Source organism: Acinonyx jubatus, chromosome B2 (genome assembly GCF_027475565.1).
Source record: "Acinonyx jubatus isolate Ajub_Pintada_27869175 chromosome B2, VMU_Ajub_asm_v1.0, whole genome shotgun sequence".
Lineage (NCBI taxonomy): Eukaryota > Metazoa > Chordata > Mammalia > Carnivora > Felidae > Acinonyx > Acinonyx jubatus.
Genome location: NC_069385.1, coordinates 60,824,309 through 60,846,179, shown reverse-complemented (window position 1 = coordinate 60,846,179; position 21,871 = coordinate 60,824,309). Strand labels below are relative to the sequence as shown.

General features: G+C 38.6%; 1 protein-coding gene across 7 annotated transcripts in view; it reads right to left on the bottom strand.

Moving 5' to 3' along the window:
- Positions 1-21,871, bottom strand: part of SIM1 (SIM bHLH transcription factor 1) — a 68,982-nt gene that overhangs the window by 8,841 nt on the left and 38,270 nt on the right. For all 7 annotated transcript variants that reach the window (XM_027057198.2, XM_027057197.2, XM_053222425.1 and 4 more), the window contains one exon: positions 20,069-20,237. In XM_027057198.2, coding sequence (XP_026912999.1) covers positions 20,069-20,237 — 169 coding nt within the window. The remainder of the gene's footprint in view (positions 1-20,068; positions 20,238-21,871) is intronic.

Sequence of the window (21,871 nt, the reverse complement as noted above, 5' to 3'; positions counted from 1 at the left end):
TTAGATTTCCAGAAAAGTGGCAGGAACCAAAATACAGTCTCAGGAACTAAAATATGAGTCCACTTACATGTTATTTCTTACCCCAGAAGAAAGAGGGATGGATGTGTGGTGCTGTGGGGGAGCCTAGGAGAAATTCAGGCAGCTCTGCTTGGGGCTCTTAGAGCCAGGGAGATGAGGTACAGAGGTTCCCCTGGGGGAAATCCAAAGTATGCTAATAACATAGCAAGTTCAGGAAAGAGTGCTACACAAATTCTAAGCTCAAGATTTTTCTATTACCATATCTAATTATTATTTTAATTATTTTCCAAAGATACACATGGACTATCAGCATATTCCACCAAGAAAAAAAAAGGTAAATGCAACTTCTCTCCCTGTAGAACCATAAGATGAGAACAACAAGGGATCCTGAGTGCCATTTCCCTACATCACACCTCCACCTGCCATCAGTCTTTTCTCCCCATGCATGCCAGCCTCTCTTTTTCTAAGACACCACATTCACCTTCAGCAAGTGAGGGTTGGCACACGTCTCCTTACCGAGGGGGGATGAGAGTGCTCGACACTTGCCCTTTGGTAACACCATTTGTGCACTTACCTAGGAAAATTTCAGATCATCAGTGCTCTTCCAAGGCAGGAATTGCCCAGACTCTGCTTGTTTTGATAAAAGTATAAACCAGGTCTATTTCTGAAGTACTCCAGTCAAGACTTTTGAGCCTTGTTGAGAGGGGAAAAAGCTTTCCCTGAGTGCATATGGGGAAGAGCTATTGGCGCAGCAGAGAAGAACATTCTGTCCTTCGCTCACAAAGAAAATTCAACACAAGGCAACCCCGGCATACATGAGGTATACATTTCATGAGCACCCAAAGACGAATTTGATGGATAAGCCTCTTGTCAATAGTGAGGAAACCATGACAGCAGGCGTACTGCCCTTGAAGCAGGCAAAAGTTGGGTGGTTGAGTTAGACCAAGATCTCACACTGCTTTAGAGGCACAGAGGAAAAGCCTAACTGCAAACCTTTGTTTCTCAAGACCTGTATACTTGCACCTGTGTGCACCATCAAATCTCTGAGCCACATTCATCCCATTAAAATGAACTGCAGTAGGTGTCAACTCTGTGGAGAACACTACAGACCCATAAATTGATCTGAAAAATTTCAGGTGTTCATCAAGTCTTAGGGGAAAGAGAGAGAGCAGAAAGGAAGGAAGGCAGCCAATACGTGCAGAGCATGCTGTACAATCAGTGAACGCTGCATAAGAAGGCGAGAAGCCTCTGGGTCTATCCTCACACCTACTTCTGCTGCTTACTACATGTACAATCTCAGGCAAGTGATTTAATTTCTTCTGTTGCAACAGGAAAAGGGTCATGGTGATACTTAACCTACCAAAGACCAAACCAGAATAGAGGCCATTTAATGGAAGAGGAAATAGGGACAGGGAGCCAAGAGAACCTGGTTCCAGGTCCACCCTGCTAGTAACTCTCAGAGTAACCTTAGGCAAATTGTCTTTCTTAACCTCGCCTGAAGAATGATACATTGGATTAGATTAGATGCTAATTTTTCTTTCAGCTTTAAAATTCTATATGATATAATCATCATTTGGTATCCTTTCTAGTGTTAAAATGGAGGATTCCTATGCCTGTCCATATATTTCACTTATTTAAAGAATATAAATTATTTAGAACTATAATCCAAGTCCAAGAATTTTTATTGCCATGGTATAAAAAGAAAGTTGTTATGTAAGTTTTATTTTACTATTACGTCAATTTTCCCCCAAGTATCCCCTTGTGGCACAAGTTTTATAGGGACTACATGATGCCTTTTGGTCAATAAATTATTATATTCTAGAGTCTTCTGAGTATGAATGAGCATATGTTAGCCATTTGAATATGTACCTCTTTGCCCATTCTACCCCCATACTTATATGGTCAACAAAGAGCACAAATTGAATCACCCATGACCCATCCTATTGGCATTACAAGGAGGCAGAGAATATGCTAAATGTCAAACTATTTATTAAAAAATAAGAATAAAAAGTCAAACAGCAGCTGCTATGAACCTGCAGGTGCAGAGAGTATGGTAAGGGCAGGTGTAAGAGACTCCAAGAAACACAGAGAAAGAGAGAGAGAAAGAGAAGCTTAGGACATTGGGAAAACAGACAAAATCACCTGCAGAAAGAAAACAGTTACCACAAGTAAGTGCCAAAATAAGAACAGAAGTCAGTATCTGGTAGTTCACAGCACTGGCCACAGGAAAGGGGCTCAAAATCAAGCAAAATCTAAGGTAGCAGCTCGAGACAAGTGTCGTTTTCATAAGAGAAGAGTATAAATTGAGAATGGGTCATGTCCATAAAACAGATAGCAGTGAAAGGAAAGGAGGACACGGAGGAAATCATGGGTCCAGAAGACAGGAAAGAAGAACAGTAACAGGTGAATCCCATCTTCCTCTGTACCCTCTCTACCAGCATCGTCATCCATTTACACAATAGTATTTGACAAAACTGACAAGACAGAGTGCTTTTTAATTAGTAACCCAACTCATGAAATGCTAAGGAGTAGGGAGAAAAAATTAAACTCCCTATAAAACTCCTGTAGGAAAAAAACATGAAATGGAAATAACCATCTCATCTGATAAAAATTCTCATCAAATAACCGACTATGCCATAAGGGAAAGTTGTAAGACAACACACCAAACTGAAATAAGTACATCCAACAAGACACACGGATGTGCACACACCCAGAATCAGAAATTTTGAAACTAAGAAATGGGCCCCAAACTCCACCCAACAACAACAACAACAACATCAAAACAGGAAAAAATGCAATGAAAACTGACCAAATTCAAAGAAATCGAATAAGTGAAGAATAAGTTACAAGCTGTGAAAAGGAAAATAGATTTGAATAAAAATTTAATGGGGGAGATTGAAGAAAAGCTGGAAAACATGCAAGGAAACAAAATTGGAAAGAGCAAATTAAAAGGTCAGAGAAAGTGACTAAAAGAAGACAGAAAAGTTTCAATAAATGCATAGTGTTTATGTAAAAGGCAAAGGAACTAGAATTGTTAGAACAATTTGAAAAAGAAGAGTAAAGTGTGAGAGAGAATCTGTCTACCCAACTTTGAGACTCACCACATAGCTATAGTTATCATAACTGTGTGCTATTGTTGGAAAAATACACGCACGGATCAATAAAAACAGAATCCAGAATCCAGAAAGGAACCCCATACAAATATGCCCAACTGCGTTTTTATGAATATGCAAAAACAATACAACAAAGCAAAGACAGATTTCTCAACAAACAGCACTGAAGTACTTGGACATCTACAGGCAAAAATAAAATGAACCTCAACCTAAGTCTCATACCTTATATAAAAATTAACTCAGATGAATCATAGACTTAAATATAAAAGGTAAAATTGTAAAACTATCAGAAAATGACAACAAAAAAAGAAAATCTTTAAGATCTGGGGCTAGGTAAAGATTTCTTAGACTTGATACCAAAAACACAAAGCATAGAAGAAAAAATTGACAAATTGGACTTGATCAAAATTAAAAACTTTCACTCTACAAAAGACTCTGTTAAGAGGATGAAAGGACAAGCTGTAAACTGGGTGAAAATATTTCAAAGCCACATATCCAACAAAGGACTAGAATCTAGAATCTATAAAGAACTTCCAAAACTCAATAATAAAAAAACACATGGGCAGAAGACATGAAGAGACATTTCACCAAATAGATATGCAGGTGATAAATAATCACATGAAAAGATTTTCAATATCATTAGCTATTAGGGAGATACAAATTAAAACCACAATGAAATATCACCACATACCTATTAGACTGGCTAAAATTAAAAATAGTGACAACAGCAAATGCTGACAGGAAAACTGGGTCACCTATATATTGCCGGTGGGAAAATGGTACAGCTACTCTGGGAAACAGTCTGGCAGTTTCTAAAAAAAAAAAAAAAATACTGAACGTACAACTACCATATGTAATCCTGCACATTTTTTCCAGATAAATGAAAATTATATTCATACAAAAACCTATATACAAATGTCTAGAGCAGTATTTTTTTTTCCACTTTCTGGTCCTTTTTAATTGTTATTGTGTTCTTCCTTTTTTTAAATTATTTTTAACTGTGGTAAAATGCACATAAAATTTTCGATCTTACCAATTTTAAGTGTACATTTCAGTGTCACTGAGAACATTCACATTCCTGTGCAACCATTAACACCATCCGTCTCCAGAGCTCTTTATTCTGCAAAACTGAAACTCTATGCCCATTAAACAATAACTCCCTATTCTCCCCTCCCTGGAGCCCCTGGACACCACCACTCTCACTTTCTTTCTGACACAGGAAAAACAAATGAACCCCAGGAGCCCCCAACATCGGCTAGCATTGGGTATTCCCAGAACCCAGCTATCTCAGAGACCTTTCTGAAACACTTATCTAATCACACCACTGTCTTGTTTAAAACCATTTTTTCATGTCTTTCTGTCTACGCATCAATTAACACACCAATACCACCTATATAAAGAAAAAACTATAGAAGATACAAGGAGAAATAGGAGACTAAGAAACCACTCTCAGTATAGGACAAGTAGATTTATAAAAAAAAATTTTTAATGTTTATTTATTTTTGAGACAGAGACAGATGGAGTGCAAGCAGGGGAGGGAGAGAGAGAGGGAGTGACACAGAATCTGAAACAGGCTCCAGGCTCTGAGCTGTCAGCACAGAGCCTGACACGAGGCTCAAACTCACGAACTATGAGATCGTGACCTGAGCCAAAGTTGGACGCTCAACCGACTGAGCCACCCAGGCGTCCCTAGATTTTTCTTAAAGACCACAGAAGACTTAAAAAGAATAATTAGTTAACTTTTAGGGCTATCTATTGAAACTTACACACTGATAATAAAGAATAAACCTTGGTGTACATGACTAATCATCAAAATTGATCAAATAGTCGTTCACAAAGAGAGTCTCAGTTAATTTCACAAAGTATAAATATTACAGATAACACTGAAAACGATGAATAAAAAATAAATTTTTTTATAAAGCTCTTTCACCTAAAAAAAATTATTCAGTAGCTCTTGGGGGAAATAGGCAAATACAAAAATAAATTACAGAATTTCTGGGAAAAAAATAATGAAGATATTAAATATCATATATATTCATATATATGATATATATCATATATATTATGTATAATAATATATATGATGTATTTATATATATTATATATCATTCTATATTATTATATATCATATATTCATATATATTATATATCTTCATTTATGGGATACACAGCTTTAGACACCTAAATTCATAAAAATGAGAGAATCAAAACAAATTCAATTTCTCAATTCAAAAGCTAGAAAGAGAAAAAAAAGCACAATGAAAAATGATCAAAAGCTATGAATGGACTACTCATGAAAAATATAAAAATAACTCTTAGACATATGAAAAGATAGTTAACTTCTTAATAAAATAAATGCAAATTAAAACAGCACTGAAGGGGCACCTGGGTGGCTCAGTGAAACTCTTGGTTTCACCTCAAGTCGTGATCTCACGGTTTGTGGGACTGAGCCTGAGGTGGGGGTCACTGCTGTCAGTGCAGAACCTGCTTGGGACTCTCTCTTTCCCTCTCCTCTGCCCATCTCTCTCTCTCTCTCTCTTTCACACACACACACACACACACACACACACAAACAAACAAACATTTAAAAAAACAGCACTGAAATACCACTTCTCAGCCATCAGATTAGCAAAATTTCAGAAGCTTGACCATACGTTGCCTGGCAGAGTGTGGGGATGCAGGCATTCCACATATTGCTGGTAAGAATGGCAACTGATACAACATCTAAGGAGGGGAATTTGGCAATTCTAACAAAAACTGCAATTTCCTACTTCTAAAGAATCACTATACCAAGTAATACACATTGAAGTGTTGAGGTTTAAGTAAACAGGCATCACATATGGAACCTACTATGAAAGGATTCAGAGAAAACAAATGAGGGAAGATAGAGAAGAAAAGAGAGAATGAAAATAATAAAGCAAAAAAGCAAAATGTTAAGTACTGGTGAGCCTAGGTTTAGTATACAGAAATAATTCCTAGTCTTGCAACTTTTCCTTATGTATGAAATAATTTCAAAATAAATATTTTAAAATAAAAAAAGCCCTATATAGCACATTGATGCCTCATTATAGAATAGACACAAAACCATTAAATGAAATTTTTTTCTGAAGAAAAGGAAACTTGACCCACAAAGCTGTAACTTAATTTTATAAACATCTTTGTTGTTATTGCTGACTATTAATATTCTATGCATTAAAATGTAATTTAAAATTATCAACTATGGAGTGCAGTAGAAACAACATTGGACTCAGACATGGAAGGACCCTGATGTACTATCATGTGACTATGTAGCAGTATACCTATGCACTACTGTGTGGCTTGTAGAAAAGATCACTTTCCTTGGGTCTTGATTGTCCCATCTGCAGAATAGCACAGACTATCTACATTATGGGATTGCAACAAGGATCAAATAATATATATCAAAGCACTCTTAAAATGCAAACATGTTATATATGTATCATGTAAATGTCTTTAATTAATAACTTTCATTTGGGTAAACAAGAATGTTTATCACATCACCATCTTATAAAAATGATTTTTCCCCCGAGACTGCATTATCTACAGGCCATATCTTTCAGTACCACCCTACAGTTATGTAAGAGATAAAATATATATGTTAAAGGATAAAGAAATCAACCTCCCAAATGCAAAAAGAAATCAGGCCACTGGCCAATCACCTAAACACTAGGGCCTTTTCTTCCAAATACTCTGATTTTCAAAGCTGAAGTACATTTTGGTACCACTGGTTTGTTTGTTTGTTTAAGTTTATTTATTTATGAGAGAGAGAGTACAAGTGGGGGTGGGGAGGGGCAATGAGAGGGAAGGAGAGAGATTATCAAGCAGGCTCCGTGCTGTCAGTGCAGAGTTCAATGCAGGGCTCGATCCCACGAAGTGTGAGATCATGACCTGAGCTGAAAGCAAGAGTCAGACATTTACCCAATTGAGCCACCCACCTGCCCCACAACTGGCTATTTTTTTTCTTTTCAGTTTACTTATTTGAGAGGGACAGAGCACAAGTGGGGGCGGGGCAGAGAGGGAGGGAGAGAGAGAATCCTAGCAGTCTCTGCACTGTCAGCACAGAGCCCAGTGTGGGGCTGGATCTCACAAAGATCGTGACCTCAGCCAAAACCAACAGTCGGAGGCTCAACCGCTCAATCGACTGGCCCACCCAGGCACCCCAGTACCACTGGTTCTTATTGCTCAAGCTTTGATTAAAAGCCCAAAGTTGTGCTTTAAGGGTGGAGAGATAATGGGATCATGATGGATGGGAATACATGCAAGTCCTGTAGATGATTCTTCCAGCGATTGTTGGTACCTACACTATCTTCAAGTAAAACAAAACAATGTTTTAGGAGCTATAGAATATCTGCTATTCTTCCTTTGAAAAAGTAACGGCACTTTTTCCTATATTTAATGCTAAGAAGGTGACTGATTTAATTCCCTATTTAATCAGTCAAATGAAGAAAGTTTACTGAAAATTAATTTTTGGTTAATTTTACTGAAATCTCTGTTTCTCTTTTTTAAGAAAATCTGTCATCATTCTGAATACTCTGCACCTTAATTTATCCCTATTTCTTATTTAAAATTTAATTTTCAAAACAGGCATTGATGTTGGCAAACTTAAAAATGAGCCAAATGAAAGATGCCCTTGTTCTCATGAAACATGAAGCCAAATGCCACCCACCAAAGGTGGGCTAAAGCTGGCAGGCAAAGAGCTTGGACGACTGCCAGAAATGGATGTCAAAGGACAGCCATATCCCCCAGGTCCCCTTTGGGACTCAGCTCATGAAAGAATCATCCCTTCCAGAAGAGACTGATACCTCATCTGGTTAAAGGTCTAAGCCATCAGCTGGGACTTAATGTGCATCCAATGGGAACTTCTTGCAATAATTCATCCTGTGATCCATTCTATATTTATTGAGTGCCTACTATTCGCAAAGCAGTATGCATGATGATATGAGAAATACAGCCCCACCCTTATACTAGTGAATAGAACTTACATAGTGCACAGAACACAACTTTAATACAAGTTAGACAATGACCCAGCCCTGAATGGAAAGAAAAATGATATAGCTTAAGAGTTCAGAGAGCCATTATGCTCTATTAATACTGTAGTTGCTTAGGAAGGGGAAATGAACTGTGACTGATTAAGAGGCAATTGACTATGTGATTGGCATTTGCTAACTAATACCCATAACAATGATAGCTACTATTACTAAATACTTGCTATGTGCCAGTCACTATGCTGAGATCCCACAGACACTATCTTATTAAATGCTAACATCTTAAAAGTAGTATTAATCCAGGGGCGCCTGGGTGGTTCAGTCAGTTAAGCGTCCAACTCTTGATTTCAGCTCAGGTCATGATCTCACAGTTCATGAATTTGAGTCCTGAATTGGCTTCTGTCAGTGCAGAGCCTGCTTGGGTTTCTTGCTCTCCTTCTCTCTCTGCCCCTACCTCATTCCCTCTCTCTGTCTCTTCTCTCTCTTCTCTCTCAAAATAAATAAACTTTAAAAAAGTAGTATTAATCCATTTACAGATGCAGCAAATGAAGCTAAGAGAAAAATTTGCCCAAGGTCACATGACTATGAGGTTTAAGAGGAGAGATACAATTCCAGAGCCCTTGCTCCTTCCAGTTCCCCAGACTCATCTAGACGTGTGTATTTAGCTACCAAGACAACAGTGTCCTACCCTCTAAGCAGTAATGGATGCCCAGGTCCCCAAGCATGTTTTCACAAAGGAGGCTGTCTTCAAACCCTACAGTAAACTATCTCCACACACCCTTGGGTGATGTCTTCTGATCACAGAGACATTCGTCCACCACAATCACACCAACAGGTAGTCTCCCTTTAATGTCATGAGATTCATTCCTGCCTCAACAGGATGTTCCAGACAGGTGCTCTGCATTCATCTGGATGTGGCAGCAATGACCCAACTCAGGAAAGATACCAGATGTTCCAATAATAGATGTTACAGTTATCTATTTTTATTCTGGCAGGTCATTGAGGTTTTTATCATTTTTAGCTGTAAAATAGAGAGAGAGACCCTCTTATGGTAAAGTCCTGTTTTCTATGAAAAACTTTCACTCTATCAGGCATGAGCAGCTCTCCTCTTGATTTGTGTCTGAACCATGAGAAAAAACATCACAGATGCAGACTGCATTGTACTAAGAACATATGCATGCTTTTAAATCACTTTTATCTTACTTTTTACTAATGTAACCCTGAAACATAAAATATGTTCTTTTTTTCATTCACTGTTATGGGAAGAACAGATGGTAAAAGGGTTAGATTAAAGTAATACAGCATGTCCATTAAAAGAACCCCCACTGCTGGGGATGCTTCCCTCAAACAGGAGTTGTGTTTACTATAAAGAATGACTTTGGCTTACACAAATTGGAGATTGTCAGGGGTTTTCTCAAAGATAAACACAAGGGTAAGAGAAAAACTAACATCAAAATCAAATGCATTTTAAAACTACAATTATGCAGGTTATTTTGCTAATCTGAGAAGCTGACTGAAAACACGTGCCTGTGATAATGTAACAGAACATCAGGGAAATAATAGAATCCGTTTTAACCTGAAAAATTTTACCACCCAGAAGTCATAACTAACTGCAAAGAGGACGTCAAGTAGGCATTACTTTCTACATTCCTGCATTCCTACAAGTGGTAGGTAGAAATTTCTTGTTCCACCTTTTCTAATCGATTGTCATATTAATCAACAGTAAGAATAATTTCTGTATTGACTACATATCAAGAAAGGCTAAGTATAACATAATTTGTACACAAGTAGCAAAATATTTAGCATTGGAAAACAATCTTCATGATTTTTTCTTATGATATCCAGCTTAACTGCATATAGCTCTTAAAGAGTTAAGCTTTAAAAAACTTCCTCAAGAAAAATTAGAGAATGCATTAAAAAAATATGTATCAATGGAGTCACATCCCAGAGTCAAGAATGGTCTGACTGGAAGAACTGAGCAATAAATATTTCTATTCATACCATAAACAATTAGAAAGCAAGCACTGACTCAAAATGCAATTTTAGCAATTTTAAATATTTTGGCCATTTCTTCCTTCATTTAGAAAATAATATAAATTGTCAGCTTCTCAAAATCAATGTTTTAAAAATGTGTTCACAAGATTTTCTCTCATTATTTTTATGATTTGTTCCACGTATAACTATTACTTATTGTGATATTGCTTTTAACTTCAATCCACATTTTAGTTGTTTTTAGCTCAAAGAATATTCTGGTGAGAGATATTTCGTACCTGTAAATTCCCTTATATATTTCATTAAGTAGAAACATGGGAAGTTTTTAAATGTGTCTCAAGTATGGTTTGAAACGTCATAGGCCTTCTCTTAATCCACCCCCCACAGTTATAAAAATGTTTCTGGGATCTGGCTCACTCGTTTTTCTCACAGAAAAGTAACCATAGTTGACATCTCATTAGCTGTCAGGCTGATGTGCAGCTGGAAAGGAATCAGCACCCTGGACCGGAGGCCAGGTTTCCTCCAATGTAATTCTATAAGGAATCTCCTATAGGGTTCCATATGGAGAGAGCTGTTCCCAAACCATCAAATCCACAATCCACATCCTTTTGGAAATCGAAAGGTAAAGTCCTAAAATTTTGCAGGCATTTTCATTGGACTGAAGTTTTTTTTTTAATGTTTATTTATTTTTGAGAGAGAGAGAGACAGAGACAGAGAGCAGGGGAGGGGCAGAGTGAGGAAACACAGAATGTGAAGCCGACTCCAGGCTCCGAGCTGTCAAGCACAGAGACTGATGCAGGGCTCGAACTCACAAACCCCGACATCATGGCCTGAGCTGAAGTCAGATGCTCAACCGACTGAGCCACCCAGGCACTCCTGCACTGAAGATTTTCAAGAGGTAATAAACATAGAAGAAACATTTGATTAAGTCCTTTATGTCATGGCATATGTAGCTGTAAATGATCAAGAATATCCCAATTTGCAGGGGCACCTGGGTGGCTCAGTTGGTTAAGTGTCCGACTTCAACTCAGGTCATGATTTCACGGTTCGCGGGTTTGAGCCCTGCATCGGGCTCTGTGCTGACAGCTCAGAGCCTGGAGCCTGTTTCAGATTCTGTGTCTCCCTCTTTCTCTGGCCCTCCCCCACTCGCGCTCTGTCTCCTTCTGTCTCAAAAATAAATAAACATTTTAAAAATTAAAAAAAAAAGAATATCCCAACTTGCAGAGTCAATACAGAAATAGTTCTAGCCCACTGGGTAAATTCTGGGTTTCCAGGGCCAGTAACATTAGTTTTAATGGTGATATTCCCCCATGGTGGACTTCAGACATGAGCCAGAATGACTTCCATCCCCATGCTTTCCCTCACCCTCTGATTTTTCACCTAGAGCTGGCAGATTAGATGGGCATGAATTAGATGGGTCCAGGTGGTGCCACCTGCTCCAATCCCTTACTGCAGCACTGTTGGGTCTTCTGTGGGTTTACTCTGGGTCTGGACAAAGGACTGGCTGCCCAAGATATTCTTGGCAGTGTCACAGAACTGAGCCAACAGATTGGCAGCCATATTACCTACTTTCTGTTCCCTATAATAAAAAAGTGCAAATTGATTATTAAATGAAGAATAAGAGAGTGATGTAGGAAGTATCCACTGATCATGGGGACTGAGCCCTAGAACTAGGGCTGACTCTGTAAAGAAAGATAGGTCTCTGAGATGAGAGACATTCCAAAGGTATTCTATGTGCAGACACAATGTCAATGAAATTATTTTGTAACACACACACACACACACACACACACACAAGCAAATATCAGCTGTCACATATCTTCATTGTTGCATTGAAGATGACAGTGGGGACATGGAGACTAGAAAGTCTGCTTGAAATGTGGATGGTTCTCTGCTCCTGGAGTGAGAGCCAGAAAATGCTTATCCAAAGTGTTAGTCTTGCAACGCATCTAATTTACTCTCCTACATCTAATTCTTCCTCAGCACCTAAGTGTCTGATTTGTGCTGCAGGATTTTGCATCTGTGAAACTATACTTAGGCTGTTTTCATGTCTATCTTTTTTCTCTTTACGTAGGTTATAAATTCCTTAGTAGCAGAATGTTTTCCCTCCTTGGAGTTTTTATACCTCTACAGGCAACCAACAAGGTAGCCCCACACTTTTTAATGTAATCATTCATTCATTCATTCATTCATTCCATTAACATTTAGTGAGTAAATATGTGGAAGACACATACTAGAAGCCGGGGTGGGGGTGGAGTAGACATGAGAAGATACAATATATCTAGAAAGGCAGTAAAAGATAAATTATTCTAAAAAGAGATCCAGAGGAGAAATATAATCCAGTTAAATTTCATGAAAGAGGTAGCATTCAACCTAGGCCTTGGAAGATAGGAAGAATTTTGAAAAACAGAGGCAATGCAGGCAGAAATAAATACACAAGCACAAGCATGGAGGCAGGAAAGGACAAGGGGTCCAGCAAATAGTGAGCAGACTGATCTGGCTGCATCACCGGGTTCAGGTAATTTAGGACCCAATTACAGGTGACCTTAAGTAATAGCTAGGGCTTTGGCAGGTCTCCAAGCACTGACATTGGTGGTCTTTTAAGGTCAATCTGGGAAGCAGGGCAGACTGTAGAGGAAAATGTCCCAAAGTCGGGGGTGGGGGTGGGAGTGGGAATTAAGATACCACTGTAATCCTCCAGAGAGAGGGAACTCCTAGGACACAGGCAACGCAAGAAGAAGGGTAAATGCGTGAGAGGATAGAAAAGCACAGCTGGGAGATCAAGCATGGGTCTGGTCCTTGAGGGAGCACCCATGAGGTAAAAAAGGCTTTATTAACTGTCATCCCATAGCCCCACTGCAAACAGGGATACATTTGCACCTGCTGATAACTCCTCATGACACGTGAGGTCTCTAGGCCTAGAGGCCATTGGTTCTCTCACTGGCAGCCCCCAACACCCACCTCCAGTCCACTGCTGGAAAAGCAGGTCAGACCCCAGTGCACATCACATGCCATTTTATACTACACCGGGTTTTAAATACCTTTTTACATTTTTATCTCCCCCAATGAATCTGTAAGCCCTCTGGGGCAAGGACTGTATCCCCAGAACTTGATACGTCTCATCACTGCCCTATTGTTTTCTCTACCTACTCTGTTACCATCATGGGCTCACCCATCCATTAATCCTGGACACCACTGTGCTCTTGTCTCAACCACGTGCCAAGGGAATAAAAAGGCAGAAGCTGTGGCCGTAGGGTCCCACAGCTGACAATTCTTCTCTAAAATGTTGCCCTGCCTCCCCAGCAAGACCATGCACATGTTCCTTAAGGACCCAGCTTTAGCATTTTAGTGTACATAATAGTTATTTAACTAAATGTAAGAGTTAGTAAAAACCAAAGAACAAATCTGTAACACAGAGGTCTCACCTTCCTGAGCAGAATTTTTTCTAAAATAATACTCAGAGTTTCATTTATGAAGAGTGTCTAAAAATACCAAAAAGGTCCACTCTAATACTCTCCTGATATTGCTATAAGAGAGGGAGACTAATCTCAAGTTTATACATGGCCAGAAAATGTGAATGAGAATTTCTAGGAAGATAACCTCATTTATTTGAAAGATGCATTGAAAGCTTTTTGCTGTTCATGGTCAAGGATAACATGTTTTCGTGCTACCTATAAAACATGAAATAAAGGGATGTCTATCCTGGTAGTCATAAAAGTACTATACTTGAGAAACCTTTGGTCCTTCTTTTCTCTGGAACTGAAAAAAAGTCAGGTTCTTGGCATAACAGTCACTGGTGCATTTTTGAAGCTAGAAAGAACCTTTGCAGAGAGAGAGTTTTTACCTTTACCAAAAGGAAGCCAGATTGCTGGCAGTGAAAATTAAGAGGATTCTGTGGGATTATTTAAGGTAACAGATGTGGAGTAAAACCTGCAAGTGTTACAGTGTATCTGTAGCAAGCCATTAAATACTTTCAGCTTTCAGAAGCACACATAGTCTTACGCATGCCCTGTTATTACAGAATTATATAGTGTATTGGTTATTACTGACTAGGGAAAAAGCAAGAGGAGGGCAGGATGATGCAATAAAACAAGAGGGCACACACTGTCTATAATAAACATAACAACTATAAACATGCCATAATGAGAAGTTTAAAAGGAAACTGGAATCAGGAGGTTGAATGGGGGGGGCGGTATAGGGACTAAGGAGACAATTTATTCATGATTGACATGATTAAACCATGGCAAAGGAACGTCCAACTATATTAGAGTAGCCATGACTCGTTCCATAAAAACAGGTGAAAAATATTGTAGCAATCGCTAACAGATAAGGTCTGAAAAATAAATTCCATAAACTCTACATTTCTAATTCAACAGAACCATAAAAACAAGTTGTTATTTTCATGAATATAAACCCAATACCAATAAAATACAACTGTCACAATGTATCCCCAGGACTTAACAGAGTTGTCCCTATACAGAAGCACAGTAGCTCTGTGCAGAATCTTTGGAAATTAACTATAACATTGCCTACAACAATTTTTCCAAAACCATTCAAAACAATTCTGTTTTGACCTTTCTTGTCCTGAGTAATACATAGAGGTACAAAGGTGATTGAGTCATTCATTAAGTGACTATAATATAATCAGGTCTAAAATCATTCCCAAGAGCATCTCATACCGGGAGGGTACTGAAGGTTCATCTATTACTGCAAACTGGGTGGTGACAGTGAATCACAATTTATGCATGTCTCACATGTTAAAAGAAGGTGCCTACATAATTCCAAAAAGCAGTGTTACTGACTGACGTTCATCAGACATCTTTGAGAAATTTCTAGATATGCCTAATACATAAGAGAGCAAAGAGCCTAACAGAGAACATTGATAGAATCATTAAATCACCATTTACATAACTAATAAGAGGAGCAAGACGTTACCCCGTGAGCTCAGCTTTCCTCTGGAAACTGCCTCTTGAAAATTCTAATGAGAATCTGCATGCTAAAAATATATGAACATGGAAATAACATTTTATTTTTGAGAAAAGGGGAAGAAGTATTTAAAATTAAACACAGAAGCTTGATCATTTAGGAACTGAAAATGCATTTATTACGGCTCTGTTAACCCATGAAGGAAAATTCACTATAAGTGTGTCACTAACTACAAGAAATAAACTTTAAAACACAATTTCAAGATAAATCTTTAATGATCAAAATATCTCTACAAGGAGCAGAGGTACAAGCAGCCAAGGATACAAAGAATTTCATCCATTCTTCCTCTATAATGCCTTTTACCTCCATAGAGAACTTTAGTTCAGACCTTCACAGATGTGCGTCAGGATTATTTAAATGAGGAGTGTGCCTTGTTTCAGCCACCTTAATGCTCTCATTTCCTGTTCAAAAACCTTTACTTACCAAACTCAACACCCCAAAAAACAAATAATCCAGTGAAGAAATGGGCAGAAGACATGAATAGATACTTTTCCAAAGAAGACATCCAGATGACCAACAGACACATGAAAAGAGCCTTAACATCACTCATCATCAAGGAAATATAAATCAAAACCACACTGAGATACCACCCCATTCCAGTCAGAGTGGCTAAAATGAACAACTCAGGAAACAACAGATGCTGGCGAGGATGTGGAGAAATGGGAACCCTCTTGTACTGTTGGTGGGAATGCAAACTGGTGCAGCACTCTCAAAAAACAGTGCGGAGGTTCCTCAAAAATTTAAAAATAGAACTACCCTACGACCCAGTAATAGCACTTCTAGGAATCTATCCAAAAGATAAAGGAGTGCTGATACATAGGGGCAAATGTACCCCAATTTTTATAGCAGTGCTTTCAACAAAAGCCAAATTATGGAAAGAACCTAAATGTCCATCAACTGATGAATGGATAAAGAAGATGTGGTTTATATGTACAATGGAATACTACTTAGCAATGAGAAATAATGAAATAATGCCATTTGCAGCAATGTGGATGAAACTGGAAGGTATTGCACTGAGTGAAATAAGTCAGTCAGAGAAAGACAGATACTGTATGTTTTCACCCATATGTGGATCTTGAGAAACTCAACAGAAGACCATGTGCAAAGGGAAGTGGGGGGAAATAGTTACAGAGAGGGAGGGAGGCAAACCATAAGAGACTTAAATACAGAGAACAAACTGAGGGTTGATGGGGGCATGGGGGAGAGGGGAAAATGGGTGATGGGCATTGAGGAGGGCACCTGTTGGGATGAGCACTGGGTGTTGTATGGGAACGACGAACCACAGGAATCTACCCCAAAAACCAAGCGCACACTTTACACTCTGTGTGTTAGCCAATTTGACAATAAATTATATTAAAATTTTTTTATTTCTGTCACTTAAAAAAATAAAGTGTGTATAAATTGGTTAAAGTAAAAAAAAAACTTTACTGGTTCTCCCCAAAACAAATTAAATTCCTTGGTTTGGCAGATATTTGGCACCAATCAGTGCTTCCAAACATATCACCCTGCATCCTCATCCACAGGGACAAATTCTTCCCCACTTCACCTCCAGTCCCAATCACAACACCTTTCTGTATTTCTTCATAATGTTGGTCTTTCTGAAGTGTCCTCTCCTTTCCCTTATGCCTGTCTACCTGAATCCTACTCTCAAAGCCAGGTCAGGCACAATGCATTCCCCCATCATCCAGGCTATAGTCCACGCAGCTGACATCATTCATGAAGCCCTTTGTGTACACCATCTCTTTCTTATACGTTACTTATTCTCATGTGTTATTTCTGCTGTACTGCAAAACATAACGACATTTCTTACACCACTTCTTTATATTCTAGCACCTTTCACCCACTTGCTACCCTTGTTCACCACAATGGCCAGCATAGCATCCTTCAGTGCTCAGCTAACATCTACTGAGCCAAAGACACATATTAGCAATGATGCATGAAAATTAAAAGCTAAGTATCCCTTTATTATATAAGAATAATTTGAAACAAATGAGACTTTTGAGTAGCTAATCTTTTTTCTTTAACATTCCTGAGGATTTGGAATCCAAGATGATACTACCAAGTTGCTTTCTTCCAGCAGAAACAGTGATGAGTTTGCCCTGGATTTCATGCTTTGCTGATGTGCCCCTGGGAGACCCTCTGCTCATCCCCATGACAATTCACTGCAAACGTCTGTTCCTTCATCTGTCTATAGAAGTGGCTCCTAGAGCATAAACTGTGAGTTCCATTTCTGATCTCTACATATTAGTAGCCCATACAGTAGGAACTCAGTCAGTGATTGACCTAGCACCAAGACTATCTAAAGTAAACACAATTAAAGAATAACCTTTACTAGGCACATAAATGGTAAGTAAACTTAATTCATGACTGTGATTTCAAATGAGACATATGGCCAAAATTACAAGGACTACATATATGTAAGTATTAACCACAAAAATGAACACACAACATAAAGAGAAATCCTATACGGACATTATGTGTGTGCATTTGCATGATTTTTATACATCACAGAATACTTCTAGAAGAAAGTGCATTTTTAGAGAGGGAAAATTTTTTCCCTGTTTTTTCTATTTCCAACTCTCCTGTATTACTTTTAAACTAGGGAACATGTATAACTTTCTCATTTTTTGAGAGAGAGAGAGAGAGAGAGCAGGAGAAGGGCAGAGAGAGGGGGAGAAAGACTCTTAAGCAGGCTCCATGCCCAACGTCAAGCCTGATGCAGAGTCCAATGTGGGGCTCGATCTCATGACTGTGAGATTATGACCTAAGCTAAATTCGAGAGTCACTTGACTGAATCACCCAGGCACTTTCAAATTAATTCCTCCCTGACCACACATGCAAAGAGAAGTCTACTGACAGTTACAAGATTAAAAAAAAAAAAAAATTACTACCATTAGAGTAAACTAATAGACATTTTAGACGTTAGAGCTGTGCATGCAAGAAAACTGAATTCAGGGGCACCTGGGTGGCTCAGCTGGTTAAGTGTCTGACTTCAGCTTAGGTCATGATCTCACAGTCCATGAGTTTGAGCCCCGCATCAGACTCTGGGCTGACCGCTCAGAGCCTGGAGCCTGCTTTGGATTCTCTGTCTCCCTCTCTCTCCACCCCTCCCTTGCTCATGCTCTCTCTCTCTTTCTCTCTCAAAAATAAACATTAAAAAAATTTTAAAAAGGAAAACAGAATTCATGAGTTTTTGGAAGTCCAATGGGGGGACTTTGTTTTTGCACCTTAATTACTGTGTAAAAATGGATAAATTTCTTCTTAACTTAGCATTTCCTAATTTAAATTTCTCTTTCCTCTGTGTGTTCAGCACTCCTGTATATTTAAGGATGGAATTACCCAAAGGCATAATCCATTCTTCCAAGTAGTAAAAAGAGACAGTGAAACTTTTTTCCCCAAGGTACAAGATTGTAATAAGAAAACCTTCTGAGATGTTTAACAAAAAGAAGCAACTCCTCCTCCACAGTGACTTTAACTAAAATGTACTTTTTACATAAAGTGCTCAGTCCTCATAACAGAGGGTGCACACTGAAAACTGTCTGGGCATCACATACCTACTTTCTCCCTTTTGTCAGAGTGAAGAGATCTGGCTTCTGTGAGAGATTTTAAACTGTGTGACATAAGTCTCTTGGGGCTCATGATCTTCTCATCTTTATATACCAAGCTGCTAAAATAATCTAGCAAATAGTAGCTTCTTAGTGAGCATTAGTTCAATGAATGACATTTTCTCAAATAGTATATGTATTTGTAGAAATCAACAGAATGATAGAGCTCTGATAAGTAAGGAAATAACAGTTTCTGTAACCACTAGTCATTTTTTGCTTAAAAAATACATTTAAAACATAAATGATAAAGACCACTTTGACAAAATGACTCAAAATCCAGTTTAGCTTTATATAAGCCCAGCAATTATCTCCTGAGTTACTCCAGCGATGTGGCACCACAGAGAAAAGGAAAGAGGTAAGTGGCGCCTGGGTGGCTCAGTTGGTTAAATGTCTGACTTCACTCAGGTCATGATCTCATGGTTCATGAGTTTGAGTGCCATGTCAGGCTCTGAACTGACAGCACAGAGCCTGGAGCCTGCTTAAGATTCTCTGCTTCCCCTCTCACTGACCCTCCCCTGCTTGTTCCCTCTCTCTCTCTCTCTCTCTCTCTCTCTCTCTCTCCCTCCCTCCCTCCCTCCCTCCCTCTCAAAAATGAATAAATAAACATAAAAAAAAACAGAAAAGGACAGAGGAGGTGAGATGGTCACAGGGTCCTGGCAGTAGGGGATCCCTAGTTCTGTCCTACTTCTTTCAGGCCAGAAGAGAGTTGTGCATATATCTTGAGACTGTCTAATTTCTACATCTCAGTGACTGATCAGAAAAATAATTTTTTCCTTCCAAGAATACAGACTCATCTTTGTACCTTGCATTGTTTCTGGAATACCTCCTCTGGGTCTTATCTGCTCATCACCTTGTACAGATGAGAGGAGAGTTTCTTTTCCTATCCTTACCCCCATCTGGTAGACTATTTCCCAAAATAGTTCTCCTGTGCTCAAATCTCATGGTGAAATGCATCCTTGATTCTTTGCCTCCACCTCTTAATTTCCTTCTACTTCAGTCCCTGTCCTAAAAATCAATTTGACTATGTCAAGCTCTAGTTTTCCATATTTTGCTTGAGGGGAAATTTTTAGGATAAATCTCCTTGAAATAACAGTTATGGTTCCGACTACAACTGAGTCTCTCATGATCTTCATATAAAACCAGTTAATCACCAGATCATTTCAAATTTTTACTAGCATACCTATTTTAAAGGAAGAAGGAAGAAGATAGTTTTAGAAAGTTTTCCAGATATATAAAGTTTTAAATTTATTACAACCAGATAATTAATTACAAACCATTTTAATACTTCCCCAACTTCAAGACCAAACCAAGTTACAAAAAAAAGAAAGTTGCAAAATGGCAGTGCACCGACCTGAGGATATGGGGAAGTCCTGGATTTTGACTTTGAGCCGGAGAGCCTGGACTTGACCCCCTTCCTGTTGTCAGTCACGGTAGGGGTGGAGCTGCTGGTGTAGGAGAAGGCTGGTTTAGAGGCTGAGATCTGATCCAGGGAGAGCTGCAGACCTTTGTATTCCGTGTCCCTGCAGGGTGAGAGGACACAGCCCTTAATCTGCCACCACAGGAAATGGATACATGTGTTCTCTCACCAGGAATGGCAGTAATCCATATTTGAAAAGGGAAGCAAGCAAAAGTTAGCCATATAACTGGTTGCCACAAACACCTTGATTATTTTAGAAATGCCTAACATTTAACTAACGGGTAGGGATGTAGCTGCCCCACGTACCACAGCCAAGTGATACAATATGCTCATGAAATTGTCTTGATTTTAAAATACATTTTGGGTTATTTTTATAAGTAGGAAATAAATCTGTAATTCAACTTCTCTGAGCTTTTGTGTCCTCATCGGTGAGGTACAGATTATAAACTCTACTCTCAACATTTTCTGTGTAGGGTGAACTCAGCAGATAACTGAGTTGTCTGGTAAACTGATCCTATCTGATTACTGGCAAGAAGAACATCAGCTGTTTCAAGATCAATCATTCTGGTAAACATTCCTAATATTTTTATAGCTAGCAAACCAGTGAGACCAGGCTTGTAAGTAGTTAAAAATCTCTTTTAAGCACCAGTTCTTTCCACTCCATCCTCAATATATATCTACGAAGCTCTTAATATATGCCAGGTTTTGTGCTATGTGGAAATGAAAGATAAATAAGATGCCTAGAGTACCTGCCCTTCTGCAGATTACAAGCTATTTGGAAGAAGAAACAGTAAACAAATATTAAACATAATAACTGAAGGCTGTGATAAGAAGGGGATAAAGAGTATATCTTAGAGAGTTCATTATAAAGGTATTGCTTGAGGTATTTAGGGGCTGAAGATGACAGCTTGGCCCTGCCCAGCTACCATCTCAGCCTGCTTCCAGGCAGCAGAGAATGTTGTCTGACTCCTCCATTTTCATAAGAGGATATCAACCCTTCCCACTGGCAGCCAAAAAGAAAAATGTTTCATAGTCTTCTTTATGAGGACTCGTGGGAGAATTTTCTCTCAGGTTCCAGAATTAGCTGGGCTGCTTGCTCCTGGGTAATTGATTTCTTTTTATCTCACAAACACCGTGAATTATCTAACTCACCATGTTTCCCTCTTTCCACTGGAAGTCAAAAGGCTCTGAGTCCCTCTAACAACTGTACCAGTCCTCGTGGCAGGTGTTCTGTGCAGCAAACACCACTGGCTTCCTTTATTTTTCTTATTTTATTTTTCCTTTTCTCTAATGGGTTCACCTTTTTAAAAAACTTACATGCATTTTCAATACCCTTTGGATTAAGATATGTATATTAAATGTAATAAACTAATAAAGTTAGATATGTTAAAGTGATTGGTAGATTTCCATAGATCAGCAACCATTCATTTATCTTCTCTTCCTTTTCCCTGTTTGTTCTTCTACAAAGAGATCAGGCAAAGGCAAAAGGATAATTCAGGCAAGGAGTCCCTCAAGTGACAGGGGATAGAAATCAGCTAAAACAGGTTCAATAATATCATGGCCACAAACTACAGTGTAGTGGTATATGTCAGCAAATTACAATGACTTCATATCAAATAGTCCATCAACTCAGTGCAAGTAAAAAAAAAAAAATTATCCTGCATAAGCAGCAAAAATTTAGAAGATGGGCATGCAATTTGCCTTCCAAGCTTGGGAAGTTGAATCATACTGATGGTC